This window comes from Onychomys torridus, chromosome 5 (genome assembly GCF_903995425.1).
Source record: "Onychomys torridus chromosome 5, mOncTor1.1, whole genome shotgun sequence".
NCBI lineage: Eukaryota > Metazoa > Chordata > Mammalia > Rodentia > Cricetidae > Onychomys > Onychomys torridus.
Genome location: NC_050447.1, coordinates 111,571,959 through 111,594,522, shown reverse-complemented (window position 1 = coordinate 111,594,522; position 22,564 = coordinate 111,571,959). Strand labels below are relative to the sequence as shown.

The window sequence follows — 22,564 nt, the reverse complement described above, 5'->3', positions numbered from 1 at the left end:
TGTGAAGATGCCCCTCCAATCATCTTACAACCTCCCACTCCCACCTGTTAAAGAGCCAGGACCTCCCACTAACACCTCTATGCATCTCTAACACACGGACCCCATGTGGGACATTCATGACCCAAACCATAGCATCTTTACTCAGATATTAGAAACAGTGAATGTTCTAGATTTCCTTTGATGAGGGAGTTACAGATGAAAATGTCAATGAGCTATCCACTGAGATAGTGGGCATCACCACTTCACTTCACCAGGAGTGAAGACAGGAAAGAGTGGTTAGAAATTCTGCCAGCCGGGAGGAACCACAGTCTTCAGTGAAATAAAGGGTGTGTCCTAGAAGAATGGCAAAACCTAGAAGGGCAGATGGTGCCACACTCAGTAGAGTCAATATAATGGCAGTTGAAGTTCTGTAGACAGAAGGGAGCAATTCAAGTGTGAACCAGTCAGCAGTCAACACTTGAGAGGGTTCCCAGAGTTATGCTTTATGGCTCTCAACCTTCTAATGCGGTGACCCTTTAATACAGTTCCTCATATTGTGGTGACCATAAGTTATATTTTTGTTGCTACTTCATAACTAATTTTGCTACTGCTATGAATTGTAATGTGAATGTCTGATGTGCAGGATAGCTGATATTCGACCCCCAAAGGGTTCACGACCCACTGAGAATCACTGACCTATGCAGATGAAAGAGGCGTTGATATTAGAAACAGTGTGTATGGTGATCTTCTGCTGGGATTTCTCAGCAGCACAGCGCGAGGGTTTGAGAAGTATGAAGTATTGAGGAGCATAAAGCTTCAAGCTTGACCATCACAGATCACTGGATTTTTAGCCACCAGTAAATTTCACAGGGCTCAAAGCACGATAGAAGTACATCACAGAAAGCCTTGAATGGCAAACCAAGGGATTTCCATCTTAGTGTATATGCCAGTTGGTGTGCTGGTCCGAGTTTGAACAGCAAACTACCATAGTCAAAATCATGTGAGCAAAGGAAGCTCATAGAATGCTCCTGTCATGGGCAAGCTCAGCTCTGTTCAGGTCAGGAAAGTGGGAAGAAGCGTTGTTTGAAACCTGCTTACTCAGAATGTGAGGACACAAAGGAATAGAAGGAGCAAGCGAGAGGTGCTGCCGTTAAGTTCTGGAGGGATAGGTTTTGGAAATTTGGTGTTTGGCAAACCACGGTTAAACCTTTTCAGGTGGCCCAACCTACGGTGAAGAGACTAGTTACAGAAGACGACAGTTTCCCCTGTTGCTAACCCAAGAATAAAGGCTTTCAGTTTAGGGGAGCTGAGACTAATAAAGGATCAGGTGATTCTCAGAAAGGCTGCTGAGAAGTCCCAATAAGAGGTCACTTCTTACAATATCAATTTCTTTTTCATCTGCATAGAGTGCAGCGCTAGGAACACTCTCACGTGTTCCTATGGGTTCTTTCACTCTCCCTAATTTAACTTCAGGTTCTCAAAGCAGGGCTGGGAGCTTGGCTTGCCACCTGCCCTAAGATCCGAGTGTTGGCCTGAGTTACACCTCAGCCCGGGCAATGGCTCTCAGGCACACACAAGGCCGGTTCAGCCAGAGCAGCTGTTGACATTCATTTTTTTGTAACCAGGGTGAGTTAGGACACATAGGGCAGCAGCCAGTGCAGAAAGGAGGGGCAGCTTTGACTGCCTCTCCTTTGCACCCTAAGTGAAGGCAGGGCTGAAAAACAGAGGTGCTCCTGGGAAGTGGTTTCATCACACCCCTGAGGCCAGGCCCTCAAATCACAGTTCAGCTCTGGCTAAGAATCTTGACTCATGAGAGTGAAACCCCACCCACTTTTGCCCATTTTCCTCCTTTCTGCTGACGGCAGCTCAGCTTGGTCCTGAAATCTCGGGGGTCTTGGTGTGTGATGAGGTCAACAGAGGCTGCCACTGCCCGGTGCCTTCACTGCTTGGCCTCTACGTTCCCAACAGGGAAACGAAGGAAATAAGGCTGTTGAGGGGCTTGGGAAGGTGGAGGAGCTCGGCGAGATGGACCGGAACCGGATTGGGATAACGCGGGAGATGCTGCACGAAGGACCTCAGGATCTGAGAGACCTCTTTCTGGCCGCTGTCTGCAAGCTGCCCCCCGAGGTCGCACAGGCCGTGGGGCGTGCCTCTGAGAGTTGGGGCGTGGTTGAGGCGGGGCTCTGAGACGGAGGCGTGGTTATGCGGTCGTGGGAGGAGCTGGGGCGGGAGGTGGCGCCGCGGAGGGGACCCGCGGCCCCGGCGAGAGCTCGCCAGCCCCGCCGCGATGCCCCCGCGCCCAGGACGCCTCCTCCCGCCGCTGGCCGGAATGCCGGCCCTGGCTGCGCTCCTGCTGCTGCTCGGCGCGCGCAGGGGTGCCCGGGCCCAGGAGGCGGCGGACAGCGGAGCCGAGCAGGACCCGCACGCCAAGCACCTGTACACGGCCGACATGTTCACGCACGGGATCCAGAGCGCCGCGCACTTCGTCATGTTCTTCGCGCCCTGGTAACTGCAGCTCCCGCAGACCGGCGGGGCCGGGGCCGGAGATCCGGGGAGGGCGCGGGCTGTGCAGGGGGCGTGGGCCGCTGCGCTCGGGCCTCGTCGCTGACGTGGCGCTAGCCGCCGGGCCGAGCGCGAGGAAGGGCGGGCCCCGAGGGGAGTCCCGGAAAGGCCTCTCTGCCCGGCCACGCTGCTGGAGCCCAGACACCCCCACACACACACATACACGCACACACGCACACGCACACACAAGTCCCCTGCCCAGCTCCCCAAACTTCCTGTGCTGGCCGGACGCGGCGGGAGCCCGGCGACCACGTGCCCTAGCCTGGAGGGTCCTCCCTGCTGGCCCTACAGTACTGGCTGGGTTGGATTGAAAAATCTGAGGCCCTTCCAAACTGTGATTTCCCACTTCTGTGTCGAGGGTGGGAAGAGATAACCTAGATAGAAGTGTGGCGGTACCCCGACCCCTGGGAGCCGGGAGTAGTGCCAGTTCTGGGGTCCCGCTGCACACTGGAGGCTGCCTTCTGTCACCTCCTATTCTTTGCTCATTCGGGTCCCGGGTCAGTTAGTTGGAAGGTGTGAGGTGAGGTAGAAGTTTTTGTAATAGTCATGCACCTTCATGCTGCTTTTCTCCGGTTGGGGCTTCCTGGTGCACCCAGCTGCTTTCAATCAAGAGTACTGTACCTCAGGAATTCTAGACACAGCAGTGCTTTTCTCTTGGGTCCTAGAGACTTGGAGAAATTCTCTCTGGTCCAGAGCAGAAAGCAGTGTTTAGAGCGCGAGCCGCTTGAGATGTGGGGATGTGCTGATTGTGTTTATTGCTGAGCAAAGTACTCTTTCCCTAGCTCGGCAGGGACTTGTTAAGGAAAGGGAGTTAAGCGGTTAACAAAAATGTGTTGGTGGGATCCAACTTATTCAATGATTGTGCCTTCCAAAGTGGGAGAAACTTTCCTTTTAACCCTGTAGTGGGTTATTTTTGCATTTCAATTCATTTAGGGTTACGCTGACTTTTAAGGATCAGTTTGGCTCACAGCCATTATCCATTAAGAATGCACAAATGGAATACATTGTTTTACGTTTGTTCCCAAGGACAGCTGACTTGAATCTGTAGCACTGCTAATGAAAGAGAAAATACTGGTAGCTTGCAACATTCAGTGGGTGTTAATAGTTACTCTGCACGAGTATTCTCAGAGTAGTGACTCCAGTTAAGTACACCTCAGGATTTAACTGTGGCCAGTTTCAGTGGAATCAATCTATGGGTTTTTAGTTTTATAAGGATAATTGATGTGCAGATAGAGTTAGGTTCTCTGCAGTGCAGATGGAGTTTTAATTTTAGAATATTCCCAATAAATAAGCAGCTAGTCTTTGCCAGTAGGGTAATAGATATCACATAAATTTTTTCATTGTATTTAGGTTGCTGCTGCTCTCCCCAAAGTAAGCCTTTAGTTGTTTGCTTCTTACTACTCCGCTAAAATATTAGAGATATGTAGGTGCCCACCATGGCCTTTGAGAGCTACATTTTTTGTTGTTTTGAAGGGAAGTTGAGACAGGACCTCTCTGTGTAGCCAAGTTGACCTTGAACTCACAATCTTCTTGTCTCAGCCCTTGGAGTGCTAAGATTTCAAAATTAGACTTTTAAGAACAACATGAAGTTCAAGATAGAAGACACTGTGGGGTCCCGTCCCCACTTCTTTCTCAGTTTGAGTGCCTCGAATGTTAGATGCCTATGGGTGATATTGGGGGCAAGGACACTGTGTAATGAAAACAGTGACCTGTGTCTATTTGTTCTAAGCTTGGTGGCTGCAGGACTCCCCTGCTGTTCATTTTGTGCCAGCATCAGATCACAGGGCCTGTGGTGCCAGTTTATGGGTCACAGAACCTGGGGACAGTAAGGTCAAGATGAAGGTTAGGTGCCTCTGCTGTCCCTTGGCCCCAGGCCACCTTCTAAATGTAACTAGCTGTCTCAATGGTGCTGGAACCACAAGGGCTCCAAAGCAGAAATGCCAGCTAGAAAGAGCCAGTGGACTCATCCATGCTCCTGGGTGCAGAGGGTTGTGCCTGCTTGGTGATGGCCCCAGATGGTCAGTTTAATTTGGGGTGCAGAGAACTAAATCTTTGTCCTCATTTCTAATCTTGTATTGTCATCAGAGTCTTTTCAAGGATGCAGAGGATGTGTGCAATTCTAAAAGATGAGATTCCTCTAACTTTAGAACTGCCCTTGGAAATCCCCGTGGCAGCCACCTGAAGGCAGACACCCTTTAGTCACCCAGCAACATCTCATAACCTGGTTCTGTCCCACCATTAGAACCAATCCTGCTTTCTTTGATTAAGTACCAGATGCCATGAGGAGCAAACAGGAACATGGGCCAGCTGGGGAACAGAAAGTCCATGGGCTCCATTGTGTACACACTCAAGGAGTCCTTGGGTCTTGGCTCCCCACCCCCCCTTTGCTCTCCTTTCTTCCCCAGCCCACAACCTTGTTGAACTAACTTTGCCAAATTCTCAGAAGTCCTCAAATACAGTTTCACTGTGTGGATTTTCACCCCATTCATTTTGGTTATGTTGCCAAGTGCTTAAGTGCACACCAAGTATTTGGACAGGATGGTGCTGGCTTTCTTGGCTCTTATACCAAATACATAAAAAGAATACCAATGATCTTCCAGAAAAAGGGAATGATGCTGTATTTTAGGCTTTTATTTGTTTATATATTTTTATTTATGTGCATGTGTATATCTCTATGGGTTTGTGTGTCGTGTGTGTGTCGTGTGTGTGTGTCCCTAAGGAGGCCCAAAGAGGGTATCAGATTCCATGGAGGCAGAGCTACAGGCAGTTTGGGATGCCTGGTGTGGGTGCTGAGTCCTCTGAAAGAGTAACAAGTGCTCTTAACTACTGAGCTCTCTAGTCCTATTTTATTTGGGCCTTTATAAAACAGGGATTTGTCTTAACATCTCAAGAAAGTGCTGCTGGGAAAACATTAGCTTTAAGCCAACTTTTCAGGACTACCTTTAGATGTCTGTTTTGGAGGTCAGGTCTTCTGTCAAAAAAGAGGCTTGCCACAGATTTTATTGAGACATTATTGAGTCAATACCAATTATCAGTACATTGTTTAGAAGGATCCCTTCAGAAGGCAAGACAGCAAGTGGTTATGTTATGAGCACAAATCACTTGTTTATTAGATAAGAAACCACAGCCCTGTGCCTTAGTGCTGTGTGATCGCACTCATTCAGAACTCAAATGTAGTGCAGCGTTCAGATGAGACTACAAGGTGGGTGGTCAGCACTGCCTTTCAGGTCCTGTGACGAGAGAGATCCTGATGCCGTAGTGCAGTGCAAAGAGAGGCAGAAGCCACGGCCTTGCTGGTGTAAAATGATAGATGACTTTAAAATATTTGTGTAGAACTAATCACACAGTCAATACCACATATTCGAGTCTACCAACCTTAGTTGTTTGCGGGGCAGGGGGTGTAGCTCAGACAACACAGTGCTATCCGGTGCACAAAGCCCTGGTTTGATCTCCAGCACCACATTAGGCCGAGGGTGGTTGGGCACATTTGCAGTCCCAGTGCTTGGAAGGTGAAGGTAAGGCAGACGTTCATGGTCATCCTCAGCTACACAGTAAGCTCAAAGCCAGCCTGGGACACCCAAGACCTGTCTACATAAATAAATAATTTAAATGTATTTAGCTTAAGGCTTCTGATGAGGGAAGGTGCAGAGTTGATTGATCTTGAGATCTCCTTGCATCTGTGTACATTGAGTCCTGTCCTTGTAAATCATGGAGCAGTTACAGCAGAGTGCTAAGCTGGTTGGGAGGGCAGGGGTCTGAGACTTCCAGAAGAGGAGGAAGAGAAGAGAGTGGGTACCAAGTAGCCTGAGAGCCAAGGAAGACTTCTTGGAGGAAGTGATGCCCAAATAAATCTGAAGGACAAACAGAAATCCTCCAGGTAGAGTTTCAGGACATTCTTGGTAGGCTGTATGTATCCCCTCCCCCACAGCACCACAGCTGTGGAGCTCAGCAAGTTTATCATTTTCAGGAAATTGAAATACTGCTGTTGTACCTGTAGGCCAGCTGGAAGTCAAGGAGGTAGTGTCTGGACATAGAGGTAAAAATTAATACTAGGACAGTAGCTGGCAAAATGTTGATGAATGTGGAGAATGTTATTGTGAGCTCTCCATCTGCTGCATTTCGAGAAAAGCAAGGATGGAGAGGTGATTGCTTTGTAGAGAAGGCTGAGGTAGTAATCTGGACACCCTGGGACCTGGGCCTCAATGTGCTTTTTCTCTGGCCTCACTGTAGGTGTGGACACTGCCAGCGACTGCAGCCCACTTGGAACGACCTGGGAGACAAATACAACAGCATGGAGGATGCCAAGGTTTACGTGGCCAAAGTGGACTGCACGGCCAACTCGGACGTGTGCTCTGCCCAGGGTGTTCGAGGATACCCCACGTAAGTAGGAAGAAAGAGAATGCATGCCTGTTTATGCTGTGCTTTCCACGTTGGTGTGTCTGTTGTCCATGACCAAGCAACGCCCAAGCTGAACTGGAAACTTCCTTCATAGATCTGAATCCCTGAGTATAAGCAGGCGGTCCCTGCTATTAGGCAGATTATGTTGAACACTGTGTATTGTAGACACCTTTTTGTACTTTGCGTGGGGAAAGCCTTAATTAATCTTGGTTGGCATTTCCCATTTATGAGAAAGTGAGCATTTGCAGGGCAGTGGTGGGGTCTGGCTGCCTGAGATCCAGCCCCATGTGATGTTTCAAATACATTTTACATAGCCTGCTAGGACTTGGTTATCACTTCCGGTTTGAACTGTTACCCCCCTACTGCAGTTCTTTTTCTTATTGATTCAAGGTCTTTCCTAAAGTTCCATGCTCTGTGGCTAACCTTAAGTCTCTTTCTATTGGAAGGAGGGTGAGGGTAACAAACCAGAGCGCAACAAGCCTCACAAGCAGCCACTGACTCCCTTGACAGGCATCTGCATGGTCTGATAAGCCATGACGGGCTGCTACAGTCTGGATTAATGTCCCCCCCAAACCAGTGTGTCTGGCTGGCCAGCTGTGGTGCTGTGGGGAGAGGATAGAACCTTTAGGAGGTGGGGGCTGGTGGGTGGTAGTTCATTGAAATTGTGTCCTTGAAGGGGAGATTGTGATTCAGCCCTCTCCTGTTGTCTTTTGTTTGTTTGTTTGTTTGATTTTCATATCTGCTACGAGGAGAGAGTCTGTTAGGTTCTATCTTGGTACAGACCAAAGGCAACAAATTCCAGTCCTCTCATGGTCCCAATCATCTAAAACACTGTCAAAATCCACTGTTTCTCTTTCTAAGCTGATGGTCAAGGTTGATGGGCTCCATGTGGTGAGGCTGAAACTGGAGTCACAGTGGGCTGAGAAGGACAGGTGTTCCTGAGAGGGAAGCCATCTTAGCCTCCTGTCTCTGTGATAGAGTACCCAACTAAAGCTGGAAAGAGGAGGGGAAAGTCTGTTTTAGCTATGAACGCTGGGTTATAGACTGTCATTGTGGGAAATCAAGGTGGATAAAAGTTGAAGCAGCTAGTCACATCCACAGTCCAGTAGAGGAGAATCTAGTCACATCCACAGTTGAGTAGAGGAGAATCTAGTCACATCCACAGTCCAGTAGAGGAGAATCTAGTCACATCCACAGTCCAGTAGAGGAGGAATCTAGTCACATCCACAGTCCAGTAGAGGGGGAATCTAGTCACATCCACAGTCCAGTAGAGGGAGAATCTAGTCACATCCACAGTCCAGTAGAGGGAGAATCTAGTCACATCCACAGTCGAGTAGAGGGAGAATGCATGCAGGCTCATTGTCAGCCAGGTTACTCAGTAGTTCAAGATCCCTGGCTTAGGGAATGGGGCCACCCATAGTAAGCATGTTTTACCACATCAGTGTAATCAAGACAACCCCTTCACCCCAGGCATGTCCACTGGTCAACCTCCTGACAATCTCTCACCAAGACTCCCTTCCCTAATGATTCTACATTGTGTCACATTGACAAAACTAGCCACTGCAGAAGCTTAGCAGGGTTCTAGGTGGTTACAGTTGGAGGTGTTTGTACTGCACCCTCAGGACCCCATGGATGCCACCGACAAATTTAAAAACACTCACCTTGCATTTTGCATCCTGACTTATTTAGAAAATTAAGTCCTCCCGAGTAAATCAGAGTGTGTGTGTGTGTGTGTGTGTGTGTGTGTGTGTGTGTGTGTGTTTAAAGAAAATGGAAATAAGCCCAGACTGTAGGGAATGTGGTCTGAGAGGGACCCCATGTTGATTAGGGCTTGCAGAAGTGACCAAGGACAGGCTTTTGCTTGGTCTTGGCTTTCACAGGATGCAGGAGGCAGAGTGCTGTGAAGGTGGCTGCATTGAGGCAGGGGGGTGTACCTGTGTGTGCTTTCACTTCCTTTCAGACAGTCCTGTCTCACACAGTGTTGCAAAGCCTTATCAGAAGATGGCTGGAGATGCCCAAGCTCGGGCTTTGTGTTAGAGTATGGACTTTAAAAGCATTGCCCTGACACATTTAAGTGGAGTACAGGATTAGAGAGGGAAGCCATTTGGACTTCAGAGCCCCAAGAGATGGCTGACTATGTTCAGGAAAATGTATAGAGAGTCTCTTTGAGCCAGGCAAAAATCATTGTTGGGTGGAAATGCTGAGCAGGGGGCTGGTCTGAGTGCGGATAGCACCTGTATTGCTCTCCAGAGGCTGAAAACAGCAGTTATTTCCTCACAGGTCTGGAGGCTGGAGTATAGTTAAGGTGCTATCAAGGCCACATTTCTTCCCAAACCTCCTTGCCTTTTTTGTCCACTTTCTGGCTTCTCAGGTTTGCTGATGTCTCAGCTTCTTGTTACTCTTGCGGAATAGTCAAGATACTCAGAGGAAAGGTTACTAGTCAACTCCTGGCCAGCGGGAACCAGGGTGAAACTTTGTCTCAGTTCCCTCCCTCTCAAAAGAGAGAAGGCTGATTTGATTGACAGTTTTGTAAGTTTTTGTGCAGGGTCAGTTGGCCCTGTGGCTTCTGGGCTTGCAGCAGGGTGGCATGTGGTCATAGTGGTGTGATAGAGCACTTACTGCCAGTCAAGCAGAGAAAGGGAGGGGGGAAGCTCAGCATAGTCTCAATACAGTCTTCCAGAGTGTACCCCACAGTGACCTGAGTTGTCCCACTAGCCCCCTTCTTAAAAAGTCCCATCACCCCACAGTGGAAAACAAGACTCTGATGGGTGGGCCCTTGGCAGACTTCAGAGCCAAACTGTATCCCCATCAACTCTTTACATCCTTGACCTTGTCTGTACATCTGTGTGTTTAAATGTCCCTCTTGTGTGAGGTCACAAGTCACATTGACCTTTGTGATGGCCTGGGTCTGAGTGAGGCCACATCCTCAGGTTGGGTTAGGCTTTTAATAGCTCTGTTTTGGAGGCCACAATCAAACCCCTAGCATATCAGTAATGGTATACTTCGTAATAGTGTGTGCAGAGTGACGCCCAAGTGGGGATTTTCTTCTCTATAGCTTCGCAGGAAGGATCACCAGAAGACACATGTCCATGGAAAGTTTGTAATAGAGGGCTGTCAACTAAGGATTAAAGTTGGAGCTGCAGACTAATAGGAGGGTCTGTAACAGCTCTCCAGCCCTCTTTGGGTCCTACCAACTTACTAAGGAAGAATCCCAGACTTAAGGTTGGAAAGATACTTTTAATCCAACAAGGGATTTTTGTTTTGCTCAGGTGTGTATCAAATTAGGAAGAAAAAAAAAAAGACTCCCCTCCCCCCAAACAGGCTAGATCTTATTATATTTTAACTCTAGCAAAGAAACAACAACAAAATGAGTTTAAACCCTGGTTTTTGTTTTTGTTTTTTTCTGGTATTTTGAGAATCCATCTGTTTCCCGATGAGGCACTTTGGTGTGGAGAGGCCCTTGCAAAGAAGGGAGAGGAAGGTGGAGACATGGAATATCCAGCTTCCATGTCTCTGGGACCCCAGCTTTCCTTGCCAGAGCTGCAGCAGGCCCAGATGATCTTCTAATTGTGACAACGTACCTTAGCTCGCTTAGACTTTGGTTTTGTTGTCGGGTGGTTTTTTTCAGACAAGTTCTCACTGTGTTGCCAAGATGACCTGGAACTCAATTTCTAGGCCTTGTGCTTAAGGGTCACTCACCTGCCTCAGGCCCCACAGTGCTGGGATACTGAGTGTGTGCCTCTGTGCCTAGCTTTCATATGCTCTTCATTGGAAGTTCAGGATAGTGGCTAGATCTATTAGACTTTAGGTTTTCCTTGTGTCAATGGTCCCATGGTAGTTTGAGATCCTTCACCTTGGTGATGGGGCAGAAGCAGCCCATACAGCCATCCCACCCCCGGCTTTCAGTGCAGTAAGTTACAGGAGGCGTTGAACACTGCTCTGGTTTCAGGTGACTTTACCCATCTGGGGCGCCTGTGCGTGCTCTGAGTGCTTGGTAGGCCGGGTGGGATGTTTGTTAAGTGGTGGTTTTCAGCTCACTGTGGCTTTAACTTAGGATGCGCTTGTGAGGAGGTAAACCTGCTATAAGTTGAGGGTCATTGTCTCTGAGTGCCCGAGGACGCCGGGCATCTGCTCGTATGTTCTCCATAAGGCCAGTCTGCCCTTCGAACTGCCAGCTTCAGCTGTTTTGCCCTTTCTTCTGTGACGTTGGATGGAACCTAGTGTGTGCCAAGCAAGCACTCTACTGCAGAGCAGTGTCCTCCATTCTTTTCAGACAGGCTTTTACTGTGTGTCCTAGGCTTGCCTCAGATTCGCTAGCCTCCTACCTCAGCCTTTGGTACACTCCACATAGAGTTTGGCTTCCTCCTAGAACCAGGAACTTCACTGTAAGGCTTCAGTTCGAAAGCCTCCGTTTAAAGGGAACTTATCTGTCCAATGGGCTGAATGTTTGTGTCTTGAAAAACATGCTGACGTTCTAACCTGCAGTGTATAGGGGGTGGATGCTCCTAAGGGGGCTCCAGACAGTTCTGTTGGCTTTCCTGCACCATAAGGACACAAGGAGAGGGTGCCGTCAGGGAACCAGAAAGCCACCATAGACACTGGATAGATTGCACTGTGAATTGGACTTTCGTCTCTGGAACTATAGAAATGAATTGCTTTGCTTTATGGGATGCCAGGCCAGTCATACATATTGTGTCACTGTAGGCCACACTGCCTGTGACATTCCACCTACCTATCTGAATTGTGTACATCCTAAGTTAAAAATCTGTTTCTGAACATTGTATCACCTCACAAAATCCACATCACTTCTGGGAGGTGTTAGAGGCTCCTAGGTAGGCAGGTTTGCGAACAAGTCCTTGCCTGCACTTCTCTTTCTTCTGACAGGAGCCGCCTGTTTAATATAGAGTCTTTTCTAAGGCGTGGGCGGAGCGGTCCAAGACCAGGATGTGTGAGATTCAGCCTCTGGTGATGTCTTTTGCTCACCATCAGAGGAATTGTTCCCCATCTCTGAAGAATCCTCAGAGGCCAGTGACTAGAAAAGATTCTTGCTCCATGGGAAGCAAGCGAAGATAGGGACTGGGTGGATGGATGGGGGTGTGAGGGACTCTAGATAGACAGCAGCAGCTGGAGTGCCCTATGATTGGCATCCATCAGTGACTGGGTATCCATCTGCCACAGTGGTCTGCAAACACCTACTGCAGAAGAGTGTTTTGTCTGCTGCTGCCCACGGGGGGGGGGGGGGGGGGGGGGGCAGGCAGCAGGAACGGAAGCCCGAGGCCCGGAAGGGTAGAGAAGGGATACTAATAAGGTGACGCCTGGAGGCAGGTTTAACTCACAGCCTGCATCCATCTGGAAGTTTTCACCTCGCTTGAGTAACCTCAGAAGTGTGTGAAAGTTCAGGAGCGTCTCCTGAAACATTCAAAGTTTCCCTTTGAAGCTTTATCTGAGTGGCAGATAGGTCCCTGGCTGCAGCCACCGGCGGCTCCATTACTGTTCACTGCGTGGGTTTGCTCTCAACCCAGAGCAGCATTTAAACTTTTAAACTTCTACTTTTCCTAATCTGTTGATGTTTTTTCAGCCTAAAGTTTTTCAAGCCTGGCCAAGAAGCGGTGAAGTACCAGGGCCCTAGAGACTTCGAAACACTGGAAAACTGGATGCTGCAGACACTGAACGAGGAGCCGCCTGTGAGTGTCCCCTCCTCCCTCCCTTTACAGCCCAGAGGCCAGAAGAGGTGAAAGTTGACAATTCTTTATGCAGTTGTAAGTGGATCCTCTCTGCTGCTGCCACTTCATGTTACCAAATGAGTTTAATGAGCACAGAGGAGCTCAGGAACCAGTGTGACACTGAGCATGTTCTCTTAAGTACAAGATACAAGATGCTGAGTATATGGGAATCCTCATTCTTAAAAGAAGCAAACGGTGGAGTTTCCATTGCATGTTCATTGGATACCTCTGCGGGGTGTATCCTGTTGTCAGGACAACTGTAGATTTCTCACCCACTATTGGGAACAGGCAGTCCATCACACTGATACCTTAAAGAACTATTCTTAGTTTCCTTGGACAAGAATGAGATACGGATTCTTCCTGACAGTCTTCAGTTCCTTATCTAAAGTCCTCAGGTGGCTCTTGTTTACTTCTCTGTGTTTCTCAGTGTGTAGCCTAGGCTGGCCTTGAACTCAGGTCCCCTGCCCCCTCTGCCTCCCCAGAGCTGGGCTTATAGGTGTGTGCCACCATACTTGCTCTTGGGCCTGATGGCTTGCTCCTTTTGTAGCTGAATAACTTCTTTGAGACAGGGTTTCTCTGTGTAGTTTTGGTGCCTGTCCTGGATCTCACTCTCTAGCCCAGGCTGGCCTGGAACTCACAGAGATCCACCTGGCTCTCTGCCAAGTGCTGGGATTAAAGATGTGCGCCACCACTGCCTGGCGAGCTCTTATGAATTTTTAATGTGACTGTTAGATTTTTAGTAAGTTATCATAGTTTTTCTACTTCATTCTGAGTTGTCTAGGTGGCAGCTGGGGCAAGACTGCTCCCGGTCCTTGGAGGCTGTTTCAGATGGCTTTGCCATGGAGGCCATCCATAACATTATCTGTTTTCCTGAATTCTTTCACTGAAGCTGCAGCTGTCCTTTGCCTATAGCAGACCACCATGGTTGACTGTCCTTGGCAAACGGCGGAGTCATCTCAGATTTGTGGGTTTGCTTTTCAGTTTTCCTTATGCCATTCAAGACAAGACAGGACCACCAGACTGGAGGAGAGCCTCCCACAGTCTCCAGGTTCCGTTTTTATTTAAGCATCTTTCTTAGACCTGACTGCTAATAACTTGGAAACAGTTTCTTCGTGTGAAACTATTTGAACATGTACAAAAGTGCAATTTTCCCTTTTTGTCAGCCTTGTCTCCCCTTCCTTTTGATCCCTCCTGCATCTGTCCCAGGGAATGTCATTTGTCAATATTTCAGGACACAGACACACCTTTTGCTTTGTAACATAGCCACTATGTCACTTTCACATGAGTGCAATGAGCAACCGTGCATTTGTACCAGTGGCTGGCTTGGACCACCTGGAGTCAGGAGAGACCGGGTCCAGAACAGAATCTCCTGTTCACGCCGGTGCATTCTCCTGATTCTCCAACTCCAGCTCACGTAGCTCACTTGGGCTTGCTCCCACTGGCTCTCCGTAGTGTGGCTCTTCCTTCGTGTCTTGATCCTCAGCTTTCCAGGCCTGAACTGGCTTTACTAATGATGTAAAGCTCTTAGTAAATGCTCATGTGTTTTCCTGCATCTCGCTGTGTGTAGGTCCCATCAGAACACTGTAAGAGTGTTACTTAAAGGATGATATGGAAGCCTTCATTGTGTTCTAAATCATAATGATCATACACAATTCTTGTCCTTCTGTCTGTGGATGGTTAGATAAGGGTGGGTAGACTTGGATGGTGGCGTGGTGTTGGTGAGACTGGAAAAGTAGCCAGCGTTCCCTGGTTTCACAGCTCTGGTGATCATCACGAGCATTGGGAGTTCTGAGCACAGCTGCCGAGAGAGCAGTTCATTGAGGCTGCTTTGTTGTGTTGGAGCTGTGCGCTGACTGGAAGGCTGTCTGCGGCTTGATACTTGGCTTGACCTCCACTTCTCATTGGTGCCATTTTCAAGGGTGTGTGCCCCTCTCCAGCCATGGTCTTTACTCTGTGGATGTCCCAGAAACTCACCTCCTTCTTTCGTGCTTCCGTACCTCACATGTAAAACCTCCATTACTGTGTCCACAGTGTTGAGGGGTTGCCTGGAGACTGCATTCATTTTAGGTAACTGGAAGCCACAAGCTTCTGGGTGGATTTGTATCTTTTTCATGCTGGAAAGCTGCAGGACAGGTGGGGTTTTCATATAGATTGAAATAGCATTGTTTTCTCTCTGAGGGGTAGGTGTGCAGTAAGGAAGAAAATTTTAAAGAGGAGGTAATAGTCTCAAAACTTTTAAGCTAAAGCTCTGCACTAAAGAGACCTACTGGTGGGATGCCTTGTCCTGTACTAGGTGTCAGAAGGAGAATAGATGTATGTAGAGGCCTGCCTCCACAATGGGAAGTACAGGCTGGGAGGAGAGGGCGGTGGGCTGGCCAGGCTCAGCACAGATGTCTGGAGGGTTTTTCCTCGTCAGTGTAGGAGAGAGATGGCTGTGTGGACTCTCCCCTGTGGCATGCCAGAACCAGTCACTTAGGCTTCGTGTTTTGTGTCTGAGCAGTAGAGACACCAGGAAGAATGACAGTGGCAGCATGCTTTCTTGTGGAAAAGTTTAAATATGCACATTTTTGAGGCACTGTAAATTGAACCCAGGGCCTTGACTCACGGCAGGTATCTCAAGCCATACTCCCAACCCCAAATAGGTGGTCTTTCTATGGGGCACTCTTCTTTTTTTAAATTACATTTATCTGTTTAATCTGTGTCTGTGTGCATGTGCTGGGGGTGGGAGTAGGGGCTGGGATTTTGCTACATTCACATATACGTAATGAGATGGCTTGGGGGTGAGCCCCAAGTCTAAACATGAGATTCGTTGTTTCATAGTTTTGTTATGTGTGCCTTTTATGTACGCCTCAAAGATAATTTTTGTACAGTGTTTTTAGTGTGCCTACTTTCTGACTTCAATCTGTGACATGAGGCCAGTGTGGATTCCCCATAGTGGTACCTGTTGTGGAATATTAGTTAAAGATGTGTTACATTCGTTTATGCTGTGGAATGTTTGTTTAATGATGCAAAGATGTGTTGCATTCTTTTATAGTGCATTTGTTTAACTCTGTAAAGCTGTGTTACTTTGCCTGTCTAAAACACCTGATTGGTCTAATAAAGAGCTGAAAGGCCAATAGCTAGGTAGGAGAGAGAAATAGGCAGGGATGGCAGGCAGAGAGAATAAATAGGAGGAGAAATCTAGGCTCAAGAAAATAAGGGAGGAGGAGAGGAGGATGCCAAGGGCCAGCCACTCAGCCAGCCATGGAGTAAGAAGGAAAGAAAGACATATAGAACAAAGAACGGTAAAAAGCCCAGAGGCCAAATGTAGTTAAAGAGAATGGAGATAATTTAAGTTAGAAAAGCTGCCTAGAAACAAGCCATGCATTCAAATTCATGCATTCATTATTCATTAGAGACCTCAGAATAAGTCTCTGTGTATTTATGTGGGAGCTGGGTGCCAGGCCCCAAAGAATAAAAAAAATGAGCTACAGGTGCCTGCTCAAAAAAATTCAGATTTTGGAGTATTTGTGGTTGGAGTTAAGGATATTGAATTTGCAATGTAGACAGTGTCATGGTTGGTTGGTTGTTTTTGTTAACTTGACACAAGTTAAAGCTAATCTGGGAAAAGAGAATTTTAACTGAGAAAATGTTTCTGTAAGATGGGCCTGTAGGCAAGTCTGTAGGGCATTTTCTTGATGAATGATGGATGTGGGAGGGTCCAGTGCACAAAGTAGCAGTGCTACCTACGGGCAGGTGTCCTGGGTTCTCTAAGAAAGCAGGCTGAGCAAGCCATTGGGAGCAAGCCAGAAAGCAGCACCCCTCCATGCCTCTACGTCTGCCCTGACTTCTCTCAGTGACCCACTCTGATACGGCTATAAGCCAAATCCTTTCTTCCCCCAGTTAGTTTTGGGTCATGGTTTTCATTACAGCAACAGAAAACAATGAGAACATACACTTTTATTTAAATAAAAAAGCAAGTTCTTAAAAATCTCAGCTTGACTAGATATGAAGCAATGTAAAAACATTGAAAGAAGTATTGAGAAAAACCAGGCTTTTTAAAAACAGTATTTATCATTACTAGACAGTAAATATATTAAAATGCTTGTGCTGCATAGGCAGGCTCAGTGAGGCTTAGTGTGTGAGTCAAGGGGCATTGGGTTCATTTTTTAAAAAAATATGTGTATTTTTATTTTTCATTATGTATATGCTTATATCTGTGTGGAGACATGTGCACATGAGTATAATTGCCTTGGAGATCAAAAGACTGTTGGAGCCCCAAAGCTGGAGTTACAAGAGGCTGTGAGCTGCCTGAGTGGGTGTTGGGAACGAAACTCTGGTCCTCTGCAAAAACAATAAACACTTAACTGCTGGACCATCTCTCCAGCCCCCTTTGCTCATTTCTTTTTTTTTTTTTTTTTTTTTTTTTCTTTTGAGCTGAGGATCGAACCCAGGGCCTTGTGCTTGCTAGGCAAGCGCTCTACCACTGAGCTAAATCCCCAACCCTGCTCATTTCTTATTACTAGAATTTTATATTTGTTTATTCTTGATGGATGACTAAACCGGATTTTGGTAGAGATGGTAAGCCATCTACTTAGCCCTGTCCTGCCCAGCCTCGGGAGCAGATATGTTCTTAGCTGAGAGATTAGCTGCTTTTGTCTCTGTGGCATCTTGCTGTGTGGGGTTCTCTGAGCATCTGTGTTAGTAAACCAATTTGTAGGGACGGTTATGATGAGGTGGCTGCTGACCTTGATCTCATCTCCTTAATTCCTCCTGTCCTCTCCACTGCCATCCTCTCTAGGCTGTCTTTGGTGAAGAGGGCCCTGTGGAATTGTAGTCTGTAACCCATATGTGTTCTGTGTCACTGGTCTACTTTGCTCAGCTGAACCCTGATTTTTTTTTTTTTTTTTTTTTTTTTTTTTTTTTGGTTTGGTTTGGTTTTTTGAGACAGGGTTTCTCAGTGTAGTTTTGGTGCCTGTCCTGGATCTCGATCTGTAGAACAGGCTGGTTTCAAACTCACAGAGATCTCCCGGGCTCTGCCTTCTGAGTGCTGGGATTAAAGGCGTGCACCACCACCGCCGCCTGGCTGAACCCTGGTTGTTACATCCCCTGTCCCTTCTTCCTACTGTTGGAATACTGTGTGTTCAGTGGACTCCACACATACAGGAAAGTGGGAAGCTTCACTTGTGGCAGGGCTAGTGCTGTGGGCTCTCCATACCTCCTCCTTCCCCACTCTCATTATTCTGGAAGTCTATCGTCATTGTCTCAGGACCTCTACAAGGCAGATAGCATCTGTAAGGGTTATGGTCTGCTGCGTATATACTGCCTTGCTCTGGAACTCCACCAGGGCCTGTAACATTTGCTGCCCCCTATCTCATTTCTCCTTCACCGACATCAAACTCAGCTTCTCCCTGCCCCCCTACACTGAGAAGGTACTCCTCTGGTTCTTTGTGGTAGTCTGCTATATGTTCCTGTTGGGGAAGACACATCTGTTTCTGACATTGAGCCATTTTCCTGTTCTCCAAACCTTCATGACTTCTGGTCCTCACTGGCATATGCCACCTGATGGGGTTGTCTGGGCCTCTGTTGCCGGTGATGCCTGGCTTGGTGTCAGTGGCTCTGGGCTTGGACTGTGGCTCCTCCCAGGTGTGATGGGAATGAGGCCAGAGCTGCTAAGGGCTTTCTCCAATTCACAAGTTTTAAATAGCTTTTTTATAGTATATTGTTGTGATTTCTATTTTATCATTAGCTAATATTAAATCTCCCATTGTGCTTCATTTACGAATTAAACTGTCACAGGTGTGCATACTCAGGAAAAGCAGCAGATACGGGGCTTGATTCTATCCATGATTTCAAGCAGGGGTTCTTGGGATATGTCACCTGCAGTAAGGGCTGGCTGCTGTGCTTGGCAGAAGATCCTTTGCAAGGCTATGAATTTCTGTCCCCATCCTTGCCATGTGAGTTGCTTTCTTGAGGTTTAGCTCACAAAGCCATCCCATCCATTCTTCTGCTTCCTGTGGCTTGTTGGGTTCTTGGTTCTTGTCACTCTCTGGTGGCATCTTCCCCATGTTCTCCCGTCCCTGGTACGAACAGAGGGTCAGGGGACCTACCCGTTCCCTTGTGATTTCGACTCTAGTTTTGCCTGTTTTCCCTCTTTGTGTCTTGAGCGCCTACCTGTCTGGAGCCTCTCATTGAAATTTACCTTGAATCCCATGGGGAATCTCAGACCAGGTCCAAGAAGAAGGCAGGGTTTGGGGTTGTGCAGACTTCACCTTGTTTGGTTGGTTGAGTTTGGGATGGAGGTGGCTGCTCCAGAGCCTCAGCTCTATAGGGTGAGCTTGGTGCTAACACACCTGAGTACTTGGTGGAGGTGATTGCTCAGCACAGGTGTGAGATAGACAGGTGAGGGCTGTTGTGGACAGGGACAGGTACATCTCCCTGCATCAATGCCATCTTCAAGGACAAACTCACAGATGATTGTTTTGCTTCTTACTAGACACCGGAGCTGGAAGCGGAGCCACCCAGAGCCCCTGAGCTCAAGCAGGGCTTGTATGAGCTTTCAGCCAACAACTTTGAGCTGCATGTTTCTCAAGGTAAGGATGGAACTGGTGGCCATGGCTCTGGGCTGGCTTTTCCTCTTGCTGTTTGAGGGCTCATAGCAGCCTCTAGTCACAACTCCTGTAGTCTCTTCAGCACCAGTGCACTGGTGCTTAATGAGCCTGCTCTTATGTAACGCCTTCCTCCTCTGTCATCCTTGCAGGCCTGCCTGCCTAAACCTCTGCTAAACCCTTGGATAAGAAAGTCTTTATTAATGGTAGTCACGTGTTTACTGGCTGGAGGCAGAAGCAAGCACATTTTTTGTTTAAACAGTGTAGTTGGACTGTTACAACTAGGAATCACATTAGATGTTCTTTATACTCACTTTTTGGAATTGGTCTCTTAAAGATCTACCCACAGTCTCTACAGTGACTAAAACACAAGCCTCCCTTTGTTAACAGTGGGCATGTTTCAGAAGTTGACTCAAGCACATATAGCTAGAAAGCAAACACAGCTTCCTTGCTGGCTCCATTATCAAGTGCTACCCTGGAGAGAACCCCCCTGGAAGACTGGGTTGTACACACTGTGAAAAAGAACCTGGACCTATATCTGCCCTTGAAGCATGTGCCTGACAGGAGCCAGACCTCCTCCACACTACCTGTATTATTCAATACTTTCTCCTGGTGTCTTTCAGTCCTGCTCAGATGAGTTATGTAATCTGTACTAGCTCTCCAGCAATGGGACCTTGGTGCTTCACTAGCAGGAAGTCAAACTAACTCAGGCTCTGTGGAGAATGTGCACCTGAATCACCTTGACATAGACAGTCTCCCACAATCCAGCCGAGCCCTACCCAGAGCAGATGTCTCCTGCAGGACACACCCTGCAGACCCCACATGGTGGTGTTCCAGGGCTCACTGAGGCGCTTTCCTCAAAAGGCAGTCACGGCTTCCTGCCCTCGCTGGCCTCCCATCAGAGCTGCTTGGGTTCTGGGGATTCAATCTCCATCCTGCTTGCTGCCCAGGGTTAGTACTCACATGTCTGTGAAGAGATGGTTTTAGCCGTGAAGATAAGTTGCTCGTAATTTCCAATAAGTGATTCACCATTTCCCTGAAATGCATTATTGTCATAACAAGAAGACCATAGCCTCAGCCATCAGTGTGGCAGATCACCATCCCACTGCCTGACATCCACTGGGGGTTCTCTCCTGATTGGGGGTTGCTGTCAGCCTATGTAAAGAACAGCCCAGTAAAAATCTCCAGTGTCCAGAAAATAATGTTGTGAGGACTTGATTGCTTTTGGTTGTTTGTTTGTTTTAAACTGTCCAGAAGGTTATTGGGTTTTTGTTTTGTTTTGTTTTACCTGGTTTTTGGCAAAATCTAATGTAAGTGCAGAAAGCCTATTGTGCACCACCCACATCCCAAGCCTCTCTCCCGTTCTCTCTCCAAAGGCACTTACCCCATGTGTGGGCTCATGGCTTTTCCCTATGGCCCCTTAGCTCAAGTGTCTATTACTAAACACTAGACTTTAGTCATCTGACTTATCATGGCTCAGTTTAATGCTTTTCTTCTTTTTTTCTCCCAAGTTTATGTTGGATTTTATGCATCTTAAACGCTTTTCTTTTTAAACCTCACTGAAGGCTGAGAGTACCTGTGTAAGGCTCTGTTGATCTGTATGTTCTCCAGCATTTCTTCCTGTGTTGTGTACTGAGCACTTGGTTTGTGGACCTGCACAACTCCCCACAGTCTGGAGTCTGGACTCTGATCAAATAAATCTCCTATGGATTCATACATTTCCTTGTTTTTCCCATATGTGCTTTTGGGATGCTGGAAGGCCTCATGGCTGCTAGTGACTCTGCATGTCTGTTTCTGTGATTGATTGGGGCTGCACTGATGGCCACTGTCTGGTCCTTCCCTGTCAGACTTGTTGGTGCAGACCTCATTTATACTGTAGCGTTAGGGTGGGAAAAGAGGCCGGGTAAGTAAGTGTACAGTTCTTTACCAATTTTCTCGGGGTGAGTTGGTTCTTTGTCACCCTTCAGAGATGGCAAATCTGATTTGGAGTTACTGTTTTCAACTCAAATATAACATGCATGGCGGCGAGTCCCTTTTTACCAGCCCAGCAGGGCTTGAGATCTGTGAGCAGAAGGACAGGGCTGTATTCTTCAGTTCAGCATCTGGTCTCGCGAGACGTAAACCTCAACACTTCTTCCCCTTCCTCTCTGCTTCGTTCGGCCTTCCCTCCAGGCGACCACTTTATCAAGTTCTTCGCTCCGTGGTGTGGTCACTGCAAAGCTCTGGCTCCAACCTGGGAGCAGCTGGCTCTGGGCCTTGAACATTCCGAAACTGTCAAGATTGGCAAGGTAAGTGCAAACCCTTGTTAACTGCAAACAGTCTGCTTTGGGCTGCATTAATTAGCAGAGTAGGCCATTATTCATTCCATGTACAAAGTTGAAAACTTGATTTATTAATTCCAGTTAGTGTGCCACTTGACAATTCATTCACCTTCGCAGATGGCAGCAGCAGCCTGGTTTTGGAGTCTGCTGGCTTTTCCACAGCCTGGAGATAAATTACGGCCTGGGCCGATTTATCCTGAAGGGATGGCCAGTTCTGAGTTGGCAGCCCTGAAGCTATGGAAAGCCATGGAGTAGGGCCCATAGAGCTCGGTCAGTAGCTTTCTGCAGGGGTCCTGGGTTCTGCACTCATACAGGCTCAGAGCAGCATTCCTCATGGCGTTCGAACCCTCCTTTACATTGCTGTCTACAATTCCTTCCAGCTGTTCATGCAGAGGAGCCAGCAGTAATGTGTAACAACTTCTGTGTGTCCAGGTTTTCTGGAACTCTGGAGCAGCTCCTGGGCTACTGGCTTATTTTGAATCTCATTGATTTTCTGACACTCACCAGCCACTCTTTATGGAATTTCTCAAAAGAAAATCTCCTTTTTCCACTTGGCCACAGGGCTTATTTGCATGCAGAAGTGGAGCTGTGTATCTGGGTATGGTAGTCAGAAGCAGAACCTTGGGGTTGGGTAGACCTGGCAGGCTGGCCTTGGTTGAGATGTCTCCACTCAGATCCCCCTTTGCAGAAGGGAAGCAGGGTGAATGGTGTGGTCAAGAAGTTGAGAATTGGCTGCTTAGCATGGCCCCCCGGGGTGGTGAATGGTGTGGTCAAGAACATGAGAATTGGCTGCTTAGCATGGCCCTCCGGGGTGGGCTGACGCTGAGTCAGTCAGCATTCTCATTGCGCGGGCGTTGTTTAGGTTTTCTCCGCCTGCTGTGTGTCCAGGGCCCTGTTGTGTGCTGTGATGATTTCAGTCATGGAACATTGTGTGGAAATGCACATCACTTTGCATTCTGTCTTGTCCCCACCTCTGTGTCCTTACTGAGATTAT

The 22,564-nt window shown here is 47.8% G+C and overlaps 1 protein-coding gene across 1 annotated transcript in view; it reads left to right on the top strand.

The window, feature by feature from the left end:
• Positions 1–1,823: 1,823 nt before the first annotated feature.
• Txndc5 (thioredoxin domain containing 5) overlaps positions 1,824–22,564 on the top strand; it is a 29,342-nt gene continuing 8,601 nt past the window's right edge. The window contains exons 1-5 of the mRNA XM_036187196.1: positions 1,824–2,484; positions 6,772–6,921; positions 12,518–12,623; positions 19,138–19,234; positions 21,422–21,537. Coding sequence (XP_036043089.1) covers positions 2,267–2,484; positions 6,772–6,921; positions 12,518–12,623; positions 19,138–19,234; positions 21,422–21,537 — 687 coding nt within the window. The 5' untranslated portion in view covers positions 1,824–2,266. The remainder of the gene's footprint in view (positions 2,485–6,771; positions 6,922–12,517; positions 12,624–19,137; positions 19,235–21,421; positions 21,538–22,564) is intronic.